The 18,414-nt window shown below is 38.6% G+C and overlaps 1 protein-coding gene across 2 annotated transcripts in view; it reads left to right on the top strand.

Moving 5' to 3' along the window:
- Nucleotides 1–18,414, top strand: part of LOC121900806 (collagen alpha-1(XXIV) chain) — a 99,753-nt gene that overhangs the window by 44,142 nt on the left and 37,197 nt on the right. For both annotated transcript variants that reach the window (XM_042417345.1, XM_042417344.1), the window contains 12 exons: nt 413–457; nt 5,412–5,465; nt 6,172–6,216; nt 6,669–6,722; nt 7,301–7,354; nt 8,419–8,472; nt 11,480–11,533; nt 11,628–11,681; nt 12,696–12,740; nt 12,928–12,981; nt 14,325–14,369; nt 17,671–17,724. In XM_042417345.1, the coding sequence (XP_042273279.1) occupies nt 413–457; nt 5,412–5,465; nt 6,172–6,216; nt 6,669–6,722; nt 7,301–7,354; nt 8,419–8,472; nt 11,480–11,533; nt 11,628–11,681; nt 12,696–12,740; nt 12,928–12,981; nt 14,325–14,369; nt 17,671–17,724 (612 nt within the window). The remainder of the gene's footprint in view (nt 1–412; nt 458–5,411; nt 5,466–6,171; nt 6,217–6,668; nt 6,723–7,300; nt 7,355–8,418; nt 8,473–11,479; nt 11,534–11,627; nt 11,682–12,695; nt 12,741–12,927; nt 12,982–14,324; nt 14,370–17,670; nt 17,725–18,414) is intronic.

Raw genomic sequence — 18,414 nt, 5'->3', positions numbered from 1 at the left:
TATGGTGTTTAATACAAAAACATCCAAAAAACAAAGCAGGTAAGATTGAGACACACATATACAGTATGTTTCACACCAAGTCTGATGCAGATTTTTTAATAAAAATAAAATAAATTAAATTAAATTGTATGCATGCAGATGGTTATAAATAAATTGGCCTGACATTACTAATCATTTTGAGTTTTTCTTCAGTTGTCAGGGATACAAATTATTGAACACCCTTAACAAATTGATTTTAATGGGTTATAGACACAAACAAGCTTAGTGGTTTTTCTACCCTATAGATTAGCATATGAAAAAAAAAATTATGTAACACTTATAGTGTTTCCATTGTAGCGTTGGGAATGTGGAATGTGCAATACTGTAAGTGTCCTGTCCTGTGTACTTAGGATGTTGCTGTGATGTTTCACAGGGGCCTGTTGGTGGGCTTGGCATTAGCGGCTTTCCTGGCCTGAGGGTGAGTATCAGTTTTGCAATTTTATCATTTTTTATTTATGTGTTACATTTCTCATGCCTAATAGACACTATGTTTGATCTGTCATTCACTTTGCTCACAATTCTGCTCCTGTTTTGCCTTGTACTTGTTTCTGAGATTGCCTGTCTGTCCATCTTTATCTCTGCTTGTCTATCTCTGTGGTTAAATTGGGGTTTTGGGTGATGAATAGCAGGATGTGCTATGTTGCTCCACAAGTGATGAATGTGAATTTTCATGCAGCCAGCTATTTCTTGGTTAGACTTGTTGTAGCATCTGGGCCAGGTTTTTCTGTTTTTAATGGCAGTAGTATTTCCTCATTGTTAATGACTAGCACTACTGAAATCTTTGAGTTGTTTTAGGTGATTGCCAAGATTATATTACTGATATTTCATGCACTGTCAGAGCTTGGCTGCTGGAAAGGCAATAAGTGAACTACAGGGACTCAAGAGAATATAAATTGGGCAGAATTCAAAATCAAACTGTCTTGGCCTCACGACATAAGTCCTCAACACTAACTCCACGGGTACAACGGTGCCAAAAAGTCCTTAAGTCCCAAAAACTTTTTGCAGCTGAGAAGTTTAGATGATTAAATTTTGGCAAATTTCCCAAATATATAGTGCAGCAGGTGTATAGAGAGTAGAGCTTTGACTGTCACTGCATTATATCAATACAAAAGTTAATAAGACACTTTATATCATTTGAGTCAAGCTCATTAACATCAACCATTAATCAAGCAACTCTACTGGTGTAAAACTTATTCGACAAAATTAGTAAATGACAACTCCTCAGCTATTAATGTCGATCCAAATATTGATCTATGTTTCATGGTCATTGTTCACTGTTGGGTACAGTGAAGATACCTTATTAAAAAAGACACCTGTGTCTAGCTGCCAAAGAAATGTCATTCACAACTCTTGTACTCAGCTTCGGTAATCATCCAGTGTGTGCGGTTCTTTGAAATAATCATTGACAGGACTTAAATGCTGACTTCATAGCAATTTAGGAGGCTCTCTCTCATCACCGCAGTGAGAAAAAATATAGACTGTCACAGCCCTAATAACGAGCATGCTGTCTTGTTACCGCTGAATGTACAGCTGTTAAGTCTGTTAAGTGTTCACAGAGGCCTCTATAACATCCCTACGTTCATGTCAGCAAAATAGATAAAACTCTATACGGCACCTTTCTTGTGCCATCATTTCAAGCTTCATTTACACTGGTTTGCTGTTCTCATACCATGGGGATTTATTGGGGTGCTTGAAGGGTCACTCTGTGTGGCGCTAGACACATCTGGATGGATAGGGTTTCCTTAACCTTCACCTCAGCTACTAGCTGTAAGTCAACTTTACTACTGACGCAGTCAGACATTAATCTAAGACACTAAGTATGTTGTTTTTACGTAAACAAGAGTATTATCATAGAGAGGAGTACACGTCTAGGGCAATCAAAACATCTACAATACCACAGCTTCAAAGTAAACCCCATCTGAACTTTCCACTATGTCTGAATATTTTAGTTTTATTGCGTGTGTCATTTCATAGTTGCAAACTAATGGCCCAGCTTATGTAATTGGTCATGGCACTATGTGTTGCTGTAAAGGTTGGTAGCAACATCTACAAAAGCAAATCATTGTCACTCCAGATTAACTGAAAAAGAAGTTGGTAGAAAACCTGTCCATGTGTATGTCTTGCTCCAGAGATTTAGCTAAGGTTGCAAAAATGTCGTACTGTTGATCTCAGGCAGACCTGACACACCACAGATCACTTTGTATGCTGCAGAGAGAACAGGATGTGACACAGACAATCAGCAGATGTGCACACATGCAGACATGAATGGCATGCACTACAAATATATGCATACAGGTATCCCATTTTGTCTACATACCATTATAATGTAAATCTGGATGGAACCAAAGCCTTTGTTTATATCTGAAAAGATACTGTGACAAAAACTTGACAGTGATATTTGTAGCAGAGTAGCTTTGGTCATGGCACAAACAGAGTCATATGCCTGAAGGCACCGTGGCACTAAAACCTCATGTGGCCAGATAAGGGAGCCATTTAAGTTGTGAAGCACAGACATGACGTGCAACAGATTGGTGTGTTCACTTCCAGCCTGCCTTCTGTCACCCTCTTCTGTGACAGTCCCTTCTCCAAGTCATCTCTGTTTCCTTTGATTACTCCTTTATTAGACTATTACTTTGATTTGTGTGTTGTTTTTTTAATACATAGGTCTTACTAAAGAAAAGTTGTACAGGTCTGATCAGATTAAGCTTCAGTGAAGGTGTCCCATATATTTTGTCACTTCACAGTTGCATCTGTTCTCACACTGTTTGACCATGTGTAGTTTAGCTTAAATTATTCTTCACAAAACCAAAACCTAAACAAGCAATAGATTCATAGAGCTGGTGACAGGATCATGATTTGCATGTAGTGTAAAATTATTTGTAGCGGACGTGGCAAACTACAAAGTTATATATTTTTATACAAAAATTACTCCCAAAACAATTAGAAACAGAGAAATTAATTATTAATAATTAAAGTTGATGTAGTGATTGCTTGTCTTTACATCAACAAATTACTGCTAGTAAGTACTTTTGAGTAATCATACAAGAGAGCCAAAATACTTACACCTCCTTAATCCAGTCTTTGATGTAATTCATATTTAGTCAACCTTCCAGCTGAGTGATTTTGACACAGAAAAGATCTCACACAGAACTTTAATTTGACATCTAAAACTCATTTTCACTTCCCAGTGTCAATCACACCCATGTGGATCTAGTTGTACCCACTCATTTATTGAAAGTCAATTACACAAAGTTAAACCTTTAGTTAAGTAATCAGAAAGAGCAGTAACAGAGCAGCAAGTGTTCTTTCAGGAATGCACTTGATGTCTGTGCCAGTGTGTGACTCAACAAAATGTGATGCAGCCAGACACCCTTTCACAGCCTGAAAGAAAAACAAAAAAGGGTTAGGTGGAGACAAAAATAGTTATTTGAAAATTTATAGGTGTTGTTTTGTTACTGCTTCACCACACTTACCCTTTTTTTAATGATTTTCATGTGGTGTCGTGAGGCCTGCGTACAATGTTATTTAGTTGTACTGGCATGTTGTGTGATATAGTGTAGTGTATGATACATTGGGTACTGAGGCATTTTATGTTTAATTGTTTTTTTTCTGAGGCTAAAGTGGTTGTGTTGAAACAAGGTTTACAGGAATGCAACAATCTGGTTTTCATCAAATTACTTGTGGCTGGGAGATAATAGTTTGGATGATCTCTAACCACCTGGCAGTCAGGCTCCGTCTTGACAGCGGTTTGAGCAAAGGCTCCGTGTGGGATGTTGATGTACCAGAGCGCTTCGACTGGTCTGGTGGACACCAAAGTGTGGAGAGAAGGTTGTCTCTCTCAGCTTATCTCCTCCTTTCAGCATGTCATTTTTTTCATGTGTTTTCTGTTGAGTGCCTCTTTTAATGGATCGCATGTGATTTGTGTCTGTCCTGCTGCAGTACCACAGTAGAGCCGCAGCATCAAACACCAGCCTTACAGGGTCCAGATGGACTTTTAGTTTAAGCCACATGTCCTGTGTGACATAATATTAAGCCTCCCACTCACCTCTCACTTACCGCAATTTTTACTTTGCATATAGAAGAAAAAGACAGATCGACTATTTTTTTGACAGAAGACAGTACTTTCATATAACATATTGAGAAAGGAGACGGCAAGTTCAAGATTTCCAATTGTCTTTGTATTCATTGTTATTCGCTATGCTTTTCTTCAACATATTAATCACGACAGACTGTCTTTGCTGCTGCTTGCCTTGGAACAAATGCTGACAGAGGCTTCTCTTCACCTTTACTCCTTTCTCCTTAAAGCCTTTTCCACTGTCTCAAAGTGAAAAAAAATCCCTCAAAAGAACAATCTGCCTGGTTTTCTTAATAAAATGTTTACCACAGTAGCAAAGGAATTCATGTCTAAATTAAAGTTTCTTTCAGGAAATTGGTTAGCAGAGGTGGTAAGCACTGCTCCCAGCCATCCCCAAACCAACTTCAGCCTAGTGTCTGACCTGCAGCGCTTTTTTTTTTTTTTCTATTTTCACACATCAGCATCTGATTGTGAATGATTGTGAAGTTTGTCTCTACCTTTCTCAACTTGTAACATCTCAGAATCGTGTGTTGCTACTGCGAACCTGCACTGTTATTGATCAGTGAACTGCCTGCTTAGCTGATTCAGACACGTCCTGACATGTCAGAGCCTGTTATCAATGTAGTTACTAGATGGCAGTTTAAACAGTCAGCATACTCTTTAAATAATGTGTGATGCAATGCCACTGCTCATCTAAAACGCTGCAGAAAACCCTCTATATATAACTTGGTAGAAAGGGTGCATTTAGTCAAATATGTGTTATGCGTGTGAATAGTATATATGTGCAAGTGCTTGCACTTAGGCACACACACACACACACATTATCATCACTGTCACCACAACATGATTGCTACTGACAAGGTAATAGCAGTCAGTGAAAACCACCCAATCGGTGGCCAACTTTACTGCCTGCCTGCTTGTAAAGAGTATTTTTCAGTCCAGCCACACATTAGTCCAGCCACATATTCTAGCCATTCCCACCTCGCCTCGGGCAATTAGAGTGGATGTTGTGGGCTGGCAGTGGTGAGTAGGGCCAAGGCCAGAGCTATACAAAACAACTGGATACACTGCCAGCATGGCTTAGTTCTATTGTAAAGTTGTAAGCAACAGGAATGCACTGTGTAGGAAACAGCAGATAGTGTCCGTGTCAAAATATTATCTTTGCCAAGAAGAGATCGGAAACATTTAGTGTGAAAAATGCCATTCATTGTCAAGCAGCAAACCTGGGCCAGTATCAGAAGTGTGTGTGTGTGGGTCTATTTATGATACATAATTGTGTACCTCCTTCTCTCCACAGGGGGACCCGGGGCCTGAGGGGTTGCGAGGACTGCCTGGTATGGTGGGACCTCAGGTAGGCTAGACATTGGCTATTGCAAATGCTCTAAATTTTAGGAAGCATACAACGTTGTTAGTTGTCAAATTAAACCGATGGAATCTGCAACTACTGTATTTATTCATTCTCCAGTCATATATGTTTTTTACCAAAACCAAGTCATTATTATTGTTTATTTTATGTTAATGAATGTATAATTAAATGGAATATACTGAGAAAATGATTTAAATGGGATATTTTTTCTTACTGTATTTCCGGACTGCATTCTTCACTGCATTTTGAACTTGATTGTAAAGGTGCTATATTCAAAATGTTAGTAAATTATTGCCACATTGATCAGAGACATAAGCATAATTGACAGCCTCTAGCAGCCACTGCACTTACATTCTGCACCACAGGCTTGGTGGAAATATTGCTGTCAGCATGTTTGGCCTCTTAAACATGTTTATCAGTCTATCTGATGTACTGTATATCAGGCTGACAATAAAGTTCTGCACATACAGTATATTAATTTTGTCACTAGAAATCAAATTACTCTGAAAATTCCTTAGCCTCAACTTTTATCATTCATCATCCTCCTCTTTCTTGGCTCCCTGCTTCAAAAAGAATTCTGTCATTGAACTCACTGAGGCTTTAATTATATCTCATTGATCCCTACAAATCTTTCCCCTTTCCTCACTCATTCTTTTTACTTTTCCTCCTTCCTCTCCTCTCTCTGTGTTAGGGCCCAGCAGGACGAGCCGGCCTGCCTGGATTGAAAGGTGATAAGGTGATCTAAATATTTATATTATTGCTGTGTATCTGTGTGTAATGTGTCAGTAGCCCAGCTCACATTGAACTTATTACAAGAGATGCTGTACAAATGTTGTTAACAGTCACACAGCCACTAATACAAACTCAAATTCAGTATCATGGTGGTAGATGGAATGTGTTAGAATAGAAGTTAATGTTAAATATTGATATTGCTTCATAATAGCCAAGTTTATTTGCAAATGGTCATTTGTTGCTGCTTGTCTTGACAGTTAACAAGTTTTGTTGCATAATGTGTGTTTATTTTTTTCTCATTAGCTTTAAATTTACCTTGAATACAGAAAAGAGAAGCCTGTACATGCGTATACTGTATCTACAATTCATGTGTCTCTCAAGTATCTGTGGTCGTGTTGTGATCACTGTGGCAGGGTAGTGTTGTGTTATATCTCTGTATGATACTGTGAAATTCAGGGTGAAGTGGGACAAAGGGGCGAACCAGGAGAGATGGGGTACCAAGGCGATAAGGTATGCCTCCTGTCACACAAGTTTGATTTTAGGGCACACAAATGCACACCATCTGATAATAGTGCATGCAGCTATTATTACCAAAAATTAAAAAGGTCATTCAAGATTTTATTCCCACGCCAAACAGTTATGACCTTACTTTCTAGTAAAAGTAAACGTAGTAAAGCAAACAGTAAAAATTCCAACACCATGCTATGACATGTGCTACTTGATAATACTTTTGCAACTTTTTTGTTTTTCCTTGTTTTAAACATGTAAACATGATCTGTTTTCCTCCTGTCATGACAGACAATTGGACAATAGCAGAATCTATAGAGAAACAATTGTCATTTTTGTCAACATTAATCGAAACATTTCCACAAATCAGAAATGCATTCTGCGTGTCTGAATGAGTGTAGATGTTGATTCATTAATCACATGAAGTCATCATATAATGCTAGTTCCGTGTGAATAAGGATTTGTACACACGAGCACATCCAGACATGCACTCAGTTATATGGAAATGGATGAAAACAAATACACACACCCACATAGGGTGTGTAAGATTAGTTTAAGAGTGTTTTGTCTTTATCTTTCAGGGTGCTGCTGGTGCGCCCGGTCCCACTGGTCCAAGAGGAAAACCTGGACCACCGGTATGTTGGCGTATGTGTGTATGTGTGCATTTTATAAAGGTATTTATGGGTTTTATAGACAAAGCCAAGTACACACAGTGTACCACAATGAGATCTGCACTCTATAGCTCATAAACTGAAGCCAGTTTGGTCACATTCACAACACATCCGCTTTATCTGATACTTGGTGGATAGTGAGCCTCAATAAGGGAAGAAAGAAGTGGAATAAATGTCTGTAAGCTGCAATTTGTTTGCTTATCAGCAGAAACAAGCTCAGATCAAGAAAAAAGATTAAACATTGGGAACTTCCCTTCTCGTTATTCAGGATGCACTGTAAACAAGACCAGATGTTGTCCTTTTCCAGAACACCTACCGTAGTTTCTATGCAGCACCAGCTGTTGCTATAGCTGTTCACCCCATGTAATAACCAGTGTAATCACCCAATATAATGACAAGGAGATACACTGTACTACCCTAACCTAATCAATTCACTATTGTTTTAGCAAACTGCTTTTTTTTGTACCATGCGAATGAAATGTTCACAAGCAAAAAATAACTTAATCTATAGTTTTGCCACTGAAGCTGTACAACATGTTCACACTGTGCACAATGTAGATAAATGCAAGAAAGCATTACTTCATATGATGTGTGTGTGAGAGAGAGCACCATTTAGTGTTAGGGGTTAAGTGACCTGAATTAGCCCTGATGCCTGATAACATACCAAGTATTTGTGCAGCATATTGTGACTGATCAGTTCTCAGATTGTTATTTCCTTTATGCTCTGTAACCGAGTGTAAATAAGCTGCTGTTGCATCATATCAAAAGGCTCTAAGAACACAGTGTGTCATCACATTAAGTCAGTAATAGCATTTTGCAGATTCACTATGTCAACTTCACCCGGTCACTTCACTGACTGTTGAAAGAATAACATGATGAAATGAAAATATAAACATTAATCTGTGGGGTGATAAAGGTAGAAGAATTGTTTGAGGGAAATCAGAGACAAAAAAACATGATAGTTGAGGTGAAAGAAGCACAGTTTCTTATTTCTGTTTGTTTTCATGTGTTCTCTTTATTTTAAACAGGGCAAAATTGGTGAGATGGGGGTTCAAGGACCACCTGGGCCTACAGGACCAGAGGTATTCATTTGTATTCAACTCATCATTTTATTTTTTTACCAATTTTCTCAGAATGGAGGAGCAGGAGTTGCATGCAGAGAGCTTTACAGAAAAAAAAGGGTTGTGATTTGTGGCCAGATTTGTGACAGACACATAATCATATTACCAATGTTTTGTGTTAAAAGGCCTAATGCTGATAAGCTCTAGGTTACAATAATTGGTAGCTCACTGTGCTGTAAGTAAGCAATTAAAAGTAATAATGTAAAGTCAAGGTTGATCTACAGTACATACTCTACTTGGGGTTAATGATGAAACTTCGCTGAAGGTCAATTTGTAATTCCTGAGGACATGTTTCATGGATTATTTCCAAATAAACTTGTTTAATGTTTTCCTTTTAAAATGTTGCTGTAGGTAGACAGTCAGAAAACAAACAGAAAAAAAGAGAAAATTAAGGCTTTTGTCAATGGAAAAGATAGTGGCATCATTTCCAGATAATATTACTTAAAGGTTTCTGCAGTACTTCAGCAAAGTGTACTATGCTGTAAAGATGGATTGTGAGCAAGTCCAAACACAGACATAGCTATAAAACAATCATCCTGCTGTATCTTTACTTTCCTATCAGACTGTGTGCAGTGTGGTGGACGCAGGGCAGAGGCAAGGCTTCTTTTATAGATGCTTCCACCAAAGATTATGATCAGATAAAGGCATTAGAGAGATACTGAAGTCATGAAGTTTGAAATAGCAGGTCGCTGATAAATGCAGACATCGCTATAACGTACAGTATACGTCCTGTTTTGGCTACAGGCTGATGTGACTTTTTGTTGTTGAAAATGAATATATAAACAGATGCAAAAGAAACATTTTCAACTACTATGCACTGCCCCATGGACAATCAAGAACAATACACTCATTAACATATGAATCGAAAAACTTAGTCTGTCCATCTTAAATATCTTGACACGTTTTAGCCACATTGCTTGGGTTTCATGGCCCTTAAATAATGATCCCTTATGATGTTGGAGACTTGGTGATCTTTCTGGTCAGGTCACTATTTCAGCTAGACCAACACTTTGATCCATGACAAAGGGTCTAAAAATTTATGGGAGGGATTACCATGGAATTTGCTGTAGAAGAATGAATTATATTATTTTCTTGATCCCTTGACCTTTCCTCTAGTGCCTCCATCTGGCAAAAAATCTACTTATATTCAAAAAATATGAAAATCTTGTAGACAGCACAAACGGATGTATTCATCCCTGCTTCCCCAGGGACAAACAATTCACATTTTAGACACTCCCAAGCTTTTATTTAGCACTACCATCAGGTCAAATTGTGAAAAATGTACACAAGATACTTAATAATAGGTTACCGCTATATTTTCTGTGGCTATTCATGTTAATCTGTCACCAATGAACATTGCATTTCCTCTCATACATCTCAAAATCTAATGGGAGATTTGCTTTTACTGTCAGATTCAACAAACCTTTTTAATTGGACAACTTGTCATAAATTGCTTATTTGAGCCTGATGAATGCCACCTGCAAATTACTATTTAAGGCTGCTTTTTCTGCTCCCTTTGTGGGCAAATTTCATTCATTTTTGTTTGTTTTTTTTTACCAAAGATTAAAAAGAAGGATTTTACAACTCAAAGCTTCAAGTCCCACTGTGAGAAATCAGCAAACAAGTTTAGCCATATGCAAATAAAAATAATAAAATCTAAAAATCTCTCAGTAAATTTGCATTCTATAATAATGATCAGAACAGAATTTAAATTTTACATTAAATTTGTTTTAGTTATATATTTTATTTTTGTCTGGATCACTTGTGAATTTTGTTCATACCTAAGAAAAAATTCTAAGTATGAAAAATTTGGTGAATGCCACAAATTCATTCATCATTCATACATGCCACTTAAGAACAGAGTGTTTCTTACATGAGGCCCAATGTCTTCCCAGACAATGGCCTTTCACTTTGGTCATTAGACAACCTTTTGGTGAACTTATGACATTAAAAAAATTCACTTGCATATTAGATATTTGAAAATATAACAAGGCAATTGAACTACCAGGTCAATGACATTTGCTGGACATACAGTACCAGCCACTCAGAATCGCTGCCTACGGCGATCTGCCAGCCAGCTGCCAGCCAGATATATCCATTCAGTCCATTCAGATAAGCGAGGACCTGTCACGGACCAGCAGGCAATTCTAGGTGGCTGCATCTGTAACTCTTTACTTTAAATGGCCTGTATTATTGCGATCCTGAGATTGGACATAAAAACTGTTGAAACAAGAGGGCTAAAATGCAGTATGTGATCCGTTCCATCCAATATTGTACTGAAAAGTGCCGTCTACGGGGGGTTGCTTTTGGGGGCATACCTGGCCTGGAGTTAAATTATTTGTACATTATTATAACTCCAGAATTAAGGTATGTGTAATAGAGATGCCAATTAAGTCAACTCACTAGCTCCAAAACATTTGATATTCATGTATGACATCAAAACTACATTAATAGCTTGTCCATTGTGTTTCCTGTTCTGGCATCTCCCCCAGCATGTCTGGGTTTTGGATGTAGAATACTTCTCCTTTAGTCAAAGAGGTCCTTGGTGATGCTGCAAAGTACACGAAAAGCATGTACAACATGACCAAAGGTCACATAGGCCCAGCTAGCAGGTATATTTTCTGAAATGAGTGATTATGTCATGACAGGCGAGCCTGAAGGTATTCAGCTTCTATCAGCCCAGTAGCTATCCATCACTATCTTTACATCAGTTTTCTATAGGCCACACCCCTCTGTCTGTCTGATATATTATTAATGCAAGATGCCTTCAGTGGTTTTCAAAGATGAGCTGCTGTAGCACATTGATAGGCGTACTCAATACCTGCCATTTCAAGTACAGTATAATCCTACCCCTCCTGTAATGTACACAGCGATACAAAAAGCTGATTTAATGTGTGGAATCAAACTTAACCAATAGGTCATGTGACTCATGACATGTGAAATAACTGTCTCCTCCTGTTTTCGCAAGGGGTTTCCTGGGGACATTGGAATACCAGGGCCCAACGGTCCACCTGGACCAAAGGTACAACAACATCTCTCTATCTTGCTCTCTGTCATTGTCCTTCTGTCTCTATCTCTATCTATCTATTTCATTCATTCTTTCTGTTGTGTTTCAGGGTTTGCAGGGTGCCAGAGGGCCCCAAGGCCCGCCCGGGCCACAAGGAATACAGGTGAGATGATTCAACACCCACCTTAATTCAGTAGGTCTACATGGTTATGACTCAAAATGTCAAAGATACAGAAAAGTGGAAAATGCAGCTCATCAAGGGATTTCCACATCTTTAGTCTAAGATTAACTAACATAGCCCTTCTCATTTCACATCTAGTCATAACTCGAAAGAGTTGCAGCTTAGATCCCAGTGGGAGTTTTTTTTTTTTTTTTTTCTCTGCAGTGTCTCTTGAGGCACGTTCCACAGGGATAAGTCATGATTCCTCATTGGGTGCTTATAAAAACAAGGCTGAAAGTTTTCCAGACTTGAAAAAGGAACAGAAGCCTTTGGCAGGTGTACAACACACACACACACACACACTTTTATATTATGCTGAATGTTACAGCATTGGCCTGGCAACCGCTCACAGAGATGTAGAGTTGGCCAGTGTACTCACACACACTTTTCCTGGGATGGAGTCATAGCACCTCAGTCAAAGCATTCTCAATTACAGAGACAAAGCTTCAAAAACTTTGATACCTAGCATAGACATGTAAAGAAACAGTACATTTACTCAGGCACTGTACTTGAGTACTATTATTTCCATTTTGCAAGAATTTGTGAGACTGCAAAAGGAAGTATATTTTTAAAGTGTATTACATTTATCCAGAAACTTGAGTGGGGGAGCAAAGTGAATCCATATCTGGCTCCGCAAGATGAGCTATCATCCAAAAAAGGGAATCTCTGTTAGTAAAGAGTGATAAAGAGGTTTGCATGGCTTCATGCAATGTTATATCTCTATAAAGAAGAACAGGCAGGTGAGCGGTTGAGACCTCTGATGTTGAGAGTTTATGCAGATGGAATTGTTACTTCGTGTGCATTTGTTCGTGTTGTTTGACAATGCTGCCTGGTTGTTTGCCGTGTCAGCTGTATTTACTCTGCTGTGCTGCGGACTCTGCTGTGTATATGTGAGAGCATGTGCGTGTCCATGTTTGTGAATAATTGTGTATAATGAACTGTACTTTGTGTCTGCAGGGTGATGAAGGACCACTTGGCCCACCTGGCAATGCTGGCCCTACTGTAAGAACTCCCATATACATATAAACACACAAATACACACATAGCCTTTTTTAGGTGGTTTGAATGATATAATTCACTTCGATGTCTTATCAGGAAGCAGCTGGGATGATGATGTGACAAACATGTTATGAGCTTTGGTATCTTTTGATCATTATGTGTGTGTGTATCTTGCTGCCTGTCTTTGTAGGGGAGACCTGGAAGGAAAGGCTTCATAGGTGAACCTGGTCCCGACGGCCTAGATGTGAGTCTACTTTCTTATTGTACTGTATTGCTATTATGTTAATAGATACATCTACTGTACTTGTGGCCAATTTAAAGTTTAGGTTTGTAAATGCCTCACAGGTAGTTCTGTAAGAATATATCATTTCACAATATTGTGGAATACAAAAATGTATTAAATACACATTGTGGAGTTGAAAGTGGATCCCAGTATCAACTTTATCATATCAATTATGCCTCCTAAAGGGTACACACTGTTTTTGTTTAGAAACTATAAACAATTCATAATATTCAAAATTCATAATTGAAATTACACAATGTTCATGATTGCTGCAATATTGACCTGCTGATCATCTACAAAAACATCTCAGTGTCCTAAGAGAAAAAAATATGTTTATGTGTAATGTCTGTTAAAAAAGCTTTTTGCTTGAGAAGGAATAAATTATACATTTTCTACTGTTATACTTTTTTTCATTCAATATTTGTTTAGAATAATACATGTAGTGAACTGTAAAACCTGTCATCATCCCAAACTAACCATATTGCAAGACCCTTATTCACAAAAGATTTTAAATGGTTCACGTCCAGTTTTAATGTGTGTCTTAAAGGAAGTAAGTAGATTTGTACGTAGATAAGCTTTTTCATATGTACATTACAGCTAAATTGTTGTAGTGTTGTAAGTACCATTTTTTTCTGAACCAACTGCCATGACAAATTATAAAAAAGTTGAGATATAAATGAGACAGAAAAATATGCCTGTGTATTTGTTATAATACATTGAGAAGGGCCTATATTTTCTTCTCTTTGGCTTCTTTCCAGTCATGTTAAAGACCTCTCATTCCAAACAAAAGTCAATTATCTGCAATGAGAACTTCTATACTACCCATACTCTTAGTTCGGATTCATTTTACTTCAGCAAACCACAGCATTCCAGACCTCTTCCTAAACTTATTTGATTGGCTGTAATTGGCTTTTGAACCCACCAGAAATCCAGTGCCATGATCACGACATTATGTGTTTCAAGGTTTTCTCATCGTAAATTACAGTCTAATGTTTACCTCTGAGTGTCAGTGTCTCCATGTTTTTGACCTACTTATAGTAAGCCTAGACTTACTGTGCTGTAAACATGCTCCTAATTAAGAGAGAAAATTATTTCTTTTTGGGCATCATTATACATACTGGCAAACCACAGTGAGAAGCAACAGAAAATTTCTCACAGTCTCATGCAGTACTTTATGTGTGTGTTCCTTTTAACACATGTAATATCCTGTGAGTCTTGTGCCAGTAGCAAGGCAGGATGGTGGTGGAAACCTCTTTAATTACAGGAAACTAACCAGCGCACTGTTTGATGTTTTCTGCTTACAGGGAGAGAAAGGGGACATTGGAAATGTTGGAAAAATCGGACCACAAGTGAGTTGCTTTCACACTTGTAATGTACAGGACTGACGTTAAATAACCGTCATCCTGCTGTGGATTAGTACCTCTTCATTAAATCCCTCTTTAAACGTGTCCATGCGCATCCTGTGCTGTAGGTTTTATCAGCTTCAGTTTCTGTTCTTCCTCAATAGTTTGCTTAAAGATTCATGTACACATTAAGATAATAACACAGTGCTTCTGCAATTAAATGAATGAAATCCTTCGGTGTGGCAACTCTGGAGGAAGTTACAGGAGCCCTTTATGATGTCTTTCTGTTCTTCTGACCCACTTTTAATGTTAAAAGAAATTTGGATCCCATCCCAATACCAAATAGTGTTTTCATTATGGAATTGGCAGAACACCACAGTAGAAAAGTAGGAACACCATCAGAGATCCTCTGTGGATGTGACCTCATTTGGGTTGCACATTTATGTGTCAAACCCTGCCAAAATGTTTGACGTCTGTGGTTGCCCAAGAATCATATTTATCGTACATGTTGTCAGTGCATTAATGACTTAAGTAGAAAATGTCTTTGTCCATCAAGTGGCTTTGCAAGTGTCCCAAAACATCTGTGTTTGGATTGTTTCTAAATGAACCAATTAACTGCAAAATCACAGTCTCTCTGTTATACGCTTCATTTAATCCTTTATATCCAACACAAATACTACAGAAAAAACGTTGGGACATGTTTTCTCTTTGTAAAATCCTGATATGCTCACAACTACTCTGAACATTCAAAGTATGTCCTTCCTTCTGGGAGGCCCCTTAATGTTAATATTTGCATTCTGTGCATAGTGGAGGCAACCAAGCAGGCCTTGTTGGACTGTGTTGCTGTAGTGCACATATGAGAGGGATTAAGCAGTTACAGAGAAGAGAGCCCTTTGAAGCTAAGGAGGAGCCATGGGGCTATGCAGAAAAAAAAAACCCTCCAAAACATATGGGGGCTCTAATGAATGCCATTACATCACTTTACAAATAAATTGGATGTATAAGACCTAAGAAAGACTGTTGTTGACTAGTGCAGGTTAACTCAAGAGTCGATGCAAGGAAGCCTTAGGCCGCCTGTCTTCACTGAGTGCCCCTGTATCACCATGAGGCCTCCCATAAAGTGTTTGAAGTGAAATTTTACTGGAGGTTTTTACAGTGTAATGTATTTTAGCCAATTTAGACTGGCTGCTGAGTGTTCCATTTTAAGTCACTCTCCAGTCCACAGCTAATAAAGCATGTATCAGTCATCAATTACTGAAGGCAACCACAGGTGTGCTTTGAAATATAGTTCACATGTCAACCTCTGTGATCTGATTTTCTTGTTAGTGACTCGGTGTGCACTTACTGTATATGCATGCACAAGAAAGGGGCACGTGAGAGGGAGAACCTTTTTGACCCAGGCTGTATTTCTTCCCTACAAACTGTAAGGTTAACAGTTATATCGGTACATTTGTAACCAAGGCAGTGTCTTAGAAACCAGATCACAGTCTAAACAATTATGTAAAACCCCCATGTCAAAGATCTTGCCACATGGAAACCCCTTTAAAACCATTTCCTACTGTTAAATGATATAGGGTACCACATTTTTCCACTTCATGTTCCAATTAAAGGATTTGAGGTCAATTTGGAGAACCAGTTCCCTTGCCCGCAGGCTGCATCCTCTCACAGACACTCTGCTACTAATCCATTGCTCAACTTCTTCACTTGCATCCAACAGTATAATACCCTTTAGGTGATGATACATGAGTAACATTTTGAGACTATCTTTCTTTTTAGCTGAGTTAGGGAAAAGCACATGGAACAAAAGCTCTTTGTGTATATCTTAGTGGTCTGTTTCTTCTCTTTCACATGGCCTCCCTCACTGTCAGTCTGTTATGCTAATCTTTCAGCTTCTTTTTGTCTGTCTGTCTCTCACTCCCTGGCTCTTGCTTTTCCTCACATTCACTAGACACCATAGAGAGATACAAAAAAAAGGGGTTTGGGTTCAAATATTTTAAAGTAAGAAAAACAATAAATTTATACTATATGTGACTGAAGTAAGAATAGCAATCATGTAGAGTGTTGTAACTTGTTAATTATCTGATTATACAGACACATATCATTCTGCATGCATGAAACACAGCGGTGGAAATTGGCCCTCACAGCCAGAGACAACCACAGTCTGACCACGCTGGCTTTTGTGGTCGGCTAGAAGTGAGACCATGGTCTGTAAGAGGGCAGTCACATGAATTATTACAATAACACTGACATTCAGTTAGATTCAGATGTTCTGGTAGCTTACATTGTCCCAGTCGCTTAGTGTGCGCTGTGGTGCAGCATACTAGCAGTATTATGTCTTTAGTCTGGCTTGTGACTTGTGTAGGTTATCACTTCTCATGTAATTGGTCACTCTTCATTTTTTATATACTGTACAAAGTTTTTTTTTTTTTTTAACAAATACAAACACAATGATAGGGTTTCAAAAAGCACAGACACACATAAGTCTTACTGTTGGTCTGCTGCTCCAGATTCTCTGGAGAAACTGGCATTGGTCCAAACCACAGCCCCTCTCCCAGATGACTAATCTGGAAGTGGTTAAACTCCTCTGATAACTCACATATTTGCATTAGCTAGTGTTTTCCCCATGAGGACTCCTTGACTAAGTGGTGTGCATCTTTTTGGAGCCCTAAGAGTTACTCTATGCTGTTAAATGAGCATGCGCCCAGTAATTCCCAATTATTCCTATTGTCCTATTGTATTATTCTTGCCTCTTGCCAGACAACATAGATAAGTTCCAAGAAGTAAAATCATTGACTCACAAAGGCTTCAAATGTCAGGGTTGCAACCCTTTTCTAACTTTGATAGTTCTTTGTTGAATAATCCCTTATTATCAGTTCCTTATGGATTATAAAGACACAAGTGGAATCAATAATAGTATGCTATAGTTACTGGCAGATATTGATTTATAATCTACATTTGCTTAGTTTGTCTTTCTTTGCTTAAACATGAAATGATATTACATCTTGAATAAATAAAAAATTTAAGATGGAATTTAGCTTAGAAGTGTCAGGCACTTCAGGGGTCAACTCAAGTAGCCCCTCCTTTTTGCTTACGTAAGCATTGCATTGTAATCTATGACCTCTTGCATTCCAGGTGCCATAACAGATTGGAAAATAACCCTTAGATGAATGAAGATCAGGTCCCCACATTGATATACTTTCTCCTGATGAATTTGTGAATGTTTTCTCTCCTCTCCTCTCATCTCCTCTCTTCTCCTCTCCTCTCCTCGACTCTACTCTACTCTACTCTACCCTACTCTAATCAACAGGGTCCAGTAGGCCTGATTGGGATAGCTGGGGTGATAGGAGTTCCCGGTGAAAAGGTAAGACGTGTGTTTCTCTATCATTAGGCTGTCAGTCAGCATCAGTTGGTTGCTTGTCAGTGGCAGACCCCTGTAATTAGGGCTGTGTTAAGCAGCCATGACTGGAGGCCCCAGAGGGCCCAGAACACATGCTTAGATAAACACTCAACACTCTCACATCCACATCAATAACAATATTGTCAAACCTATGTCGCCATTACCGCCTCTCACCCCTCTGCCCCTTTGCCGAAGCAAGAAATTTTAAGGTAAATGCAGGAGAAAATAACAACTTAGTAGCTGACAATCCTCTTTAGACAAATTGGCCTGTCACTGTCTGGCTCTGAGAGACCTCAGATAAAGTATGTTTGATCCTGATTGCTGTCATTAGATATGTGCTTTGCGGACATTCAGTATATATTACACAATTGCTATCAAAGGGGGAACGTACCACACAGGAGTGAGTCGTGTAAAAATTCTCATGATGTATTCTGGTAAGGCCCTGAGGCTTTCTCCATGTCATGCTTCATGCTACATTGCCTCTCAGTTTAAGAGAAAATGTTGCAAGCGCCTCTGCAACCTTCCTGCTTGATTGAAATGATTGTTGATTATTGGCAAGTCCTCTAAACAGAAACCCCTTTTTGCCAACCCCCTTCCATTATCCCCTCCCCTCTGTCTCAAGCTGTTCCTCTTTCCTTCCTATCCAGAAGCTCC

The sequence above is a fragment of the Thunnus maccoyii genome, chromosome 7 (genome assembly GCF_910596095.1).
Source record: "Thunnus maccoyii chromosome 7, fThuMac1.1, whole genome shotgun sequence".
Lineage (NCBI taxonomy): Eukaryota > Metazoa > Chordata > Actinopteri > Scombriformes > Scombridae > Thunnus > Thunnus maccoyii.
This window is presented reverse-complemented; position numbering and strand designations above follow the sequence as displayed.